At 31.6% G+C, this 1,303-nt stretch overlaps 1 protein-coding gene across 1 annotated transcript; it reads left to right on the top strand.

Moving 5' to 3' along the window:
* Positions 1–206: 206 nt before the first annotated feature.
* Positions 207–1,291, top strand: LOC105460208 (tyrosine-protein phosphatase corkscrew-like; the record flags this gene model as incomplete). The annotated part of the gene is made up of 4 exons (XM_011706645.1): positions 207–386; positions 457–633; positions 855–1,071; positions 1,187–1,291. Coding segments are annotated over 4 exons (591 nt in total), but the record flags the coding sequence as incomplete, so codon positions are not given.
* Between the last annotated feature and the right edge of the window lie 12 nt (positions 1,292–1,303).

Genomic DNA, 1,303 nt, shown 5'->3' with positions numbered 1-1,303 from the left:
TTAAGATACAAAAATATTTTTTTCATAAAGGAATCCGATATTTACTTGAGAAATGACAAAAAATCACAGAAAGCAAGGACAAATATTTTAATAACATATTGTATACAATACGGATTTAAAGCAAAAACGCGCAAGAAGACTAAAACATTTGCATATACTTAATATAAATTTACATGTATTAATTATGTGATAAAATTATTTTGCAGAACAAAGAAGGTGATGAAACAAACACTACCGTTGACAATGGTGACGATCCATCATTTGGCAAATGTTACATAGCTACGCAAGGTTGCCTTCCAAATACTATACAAGATTTTTGGCACATGGTGTACCAGGAGAATACTCGTGTGATTGTTATGACTACCAAGGAAATAGAAAGAGGAAAGGTATGTGAATTCTAAAATTTTAAAAGCTTATAGATAGAATGTTAATTTTTGGCACATTCTTTTTTTTTAGAATAAATGTGCGCGGTATTGGCCGGAAGAAGGAGAAACTTCCGAATATGGTAACGAATGGAAAGTACGTGCTGTATCTCGAACTTCAACCGCTGATTATACACTGCGCGAATTTCTTTTACAAGGAACCAAACCGGAGTTTTCCGAGTCCAGAAGAATTTATCATTACCACTTTCAAGTAATGTATCTAATACATATGCATACTCTTAAAACACTGAATAAATTTATAAGTTATTAATTTACAAGTAACATTTGATTTTTTATTTAATTACATATTTTTAAGAGGAATTTTATGAAATATATTTTATTGAATATTTGTTAAATATAATAAACACTTGTCCTATTTAAAAGAGTTATATAGAATAAGAGCAGAATTAAATTTCTGTATTTAATTTATAGGCATGGCCTGATCACGGTGTTCCATCAGATCCTGGTTGCGTGCTGAACTTTTTACACGATGTAAATGCCAGGCAAGAATTGATTGCGGCATCTTTGGCTCCAAAGGATCAGGATGAACCGTGCATAGGACCAATTCTCGTCCACTGTAGTGCTGGAATTGGTAGAACTGGTACATTTATCGTTATCGACATGATTTTAGATCAAATTAAACGTCATGGTAAGTATGAGACGTTTAAGACGGTTAAGTATCTTGCCTAATCAGTAATACTTACATTTAAACCTATCTAAGTGTAACTCTCCGATTTTGATGAGCTTTGAATATTATTTTCTAGACAAAATCAAGAATTAAGCAATCGGGTATTTATGCTTAAATGTACTTTTAAGGAAAACATCCCTTAGAAAAAAAAACGGTTTTATTATTTTAGAGCAAATATCGTCGAAACTACGAG

The sequence above is a fragment of the Wasmannia auropunctata genome, unplaced genomic scaffold (assembly GCF_000956235.1).
Source record: "Wasmannia auropunctata unplaced genomic scaffold, wasmannia.A_1.0 LD326413.1, whole genome shotgun sequence".
NCBI classification, from domain to species: Eukaryota; Metazoa; Arthropoda; class Insecta; order Hymenoptera; family Formicidae; genus Wasmannia; species Wasmannia auropunctata.
This window is presented reverse-complemented; position numbering and strand designations above follow the sequence as displayed.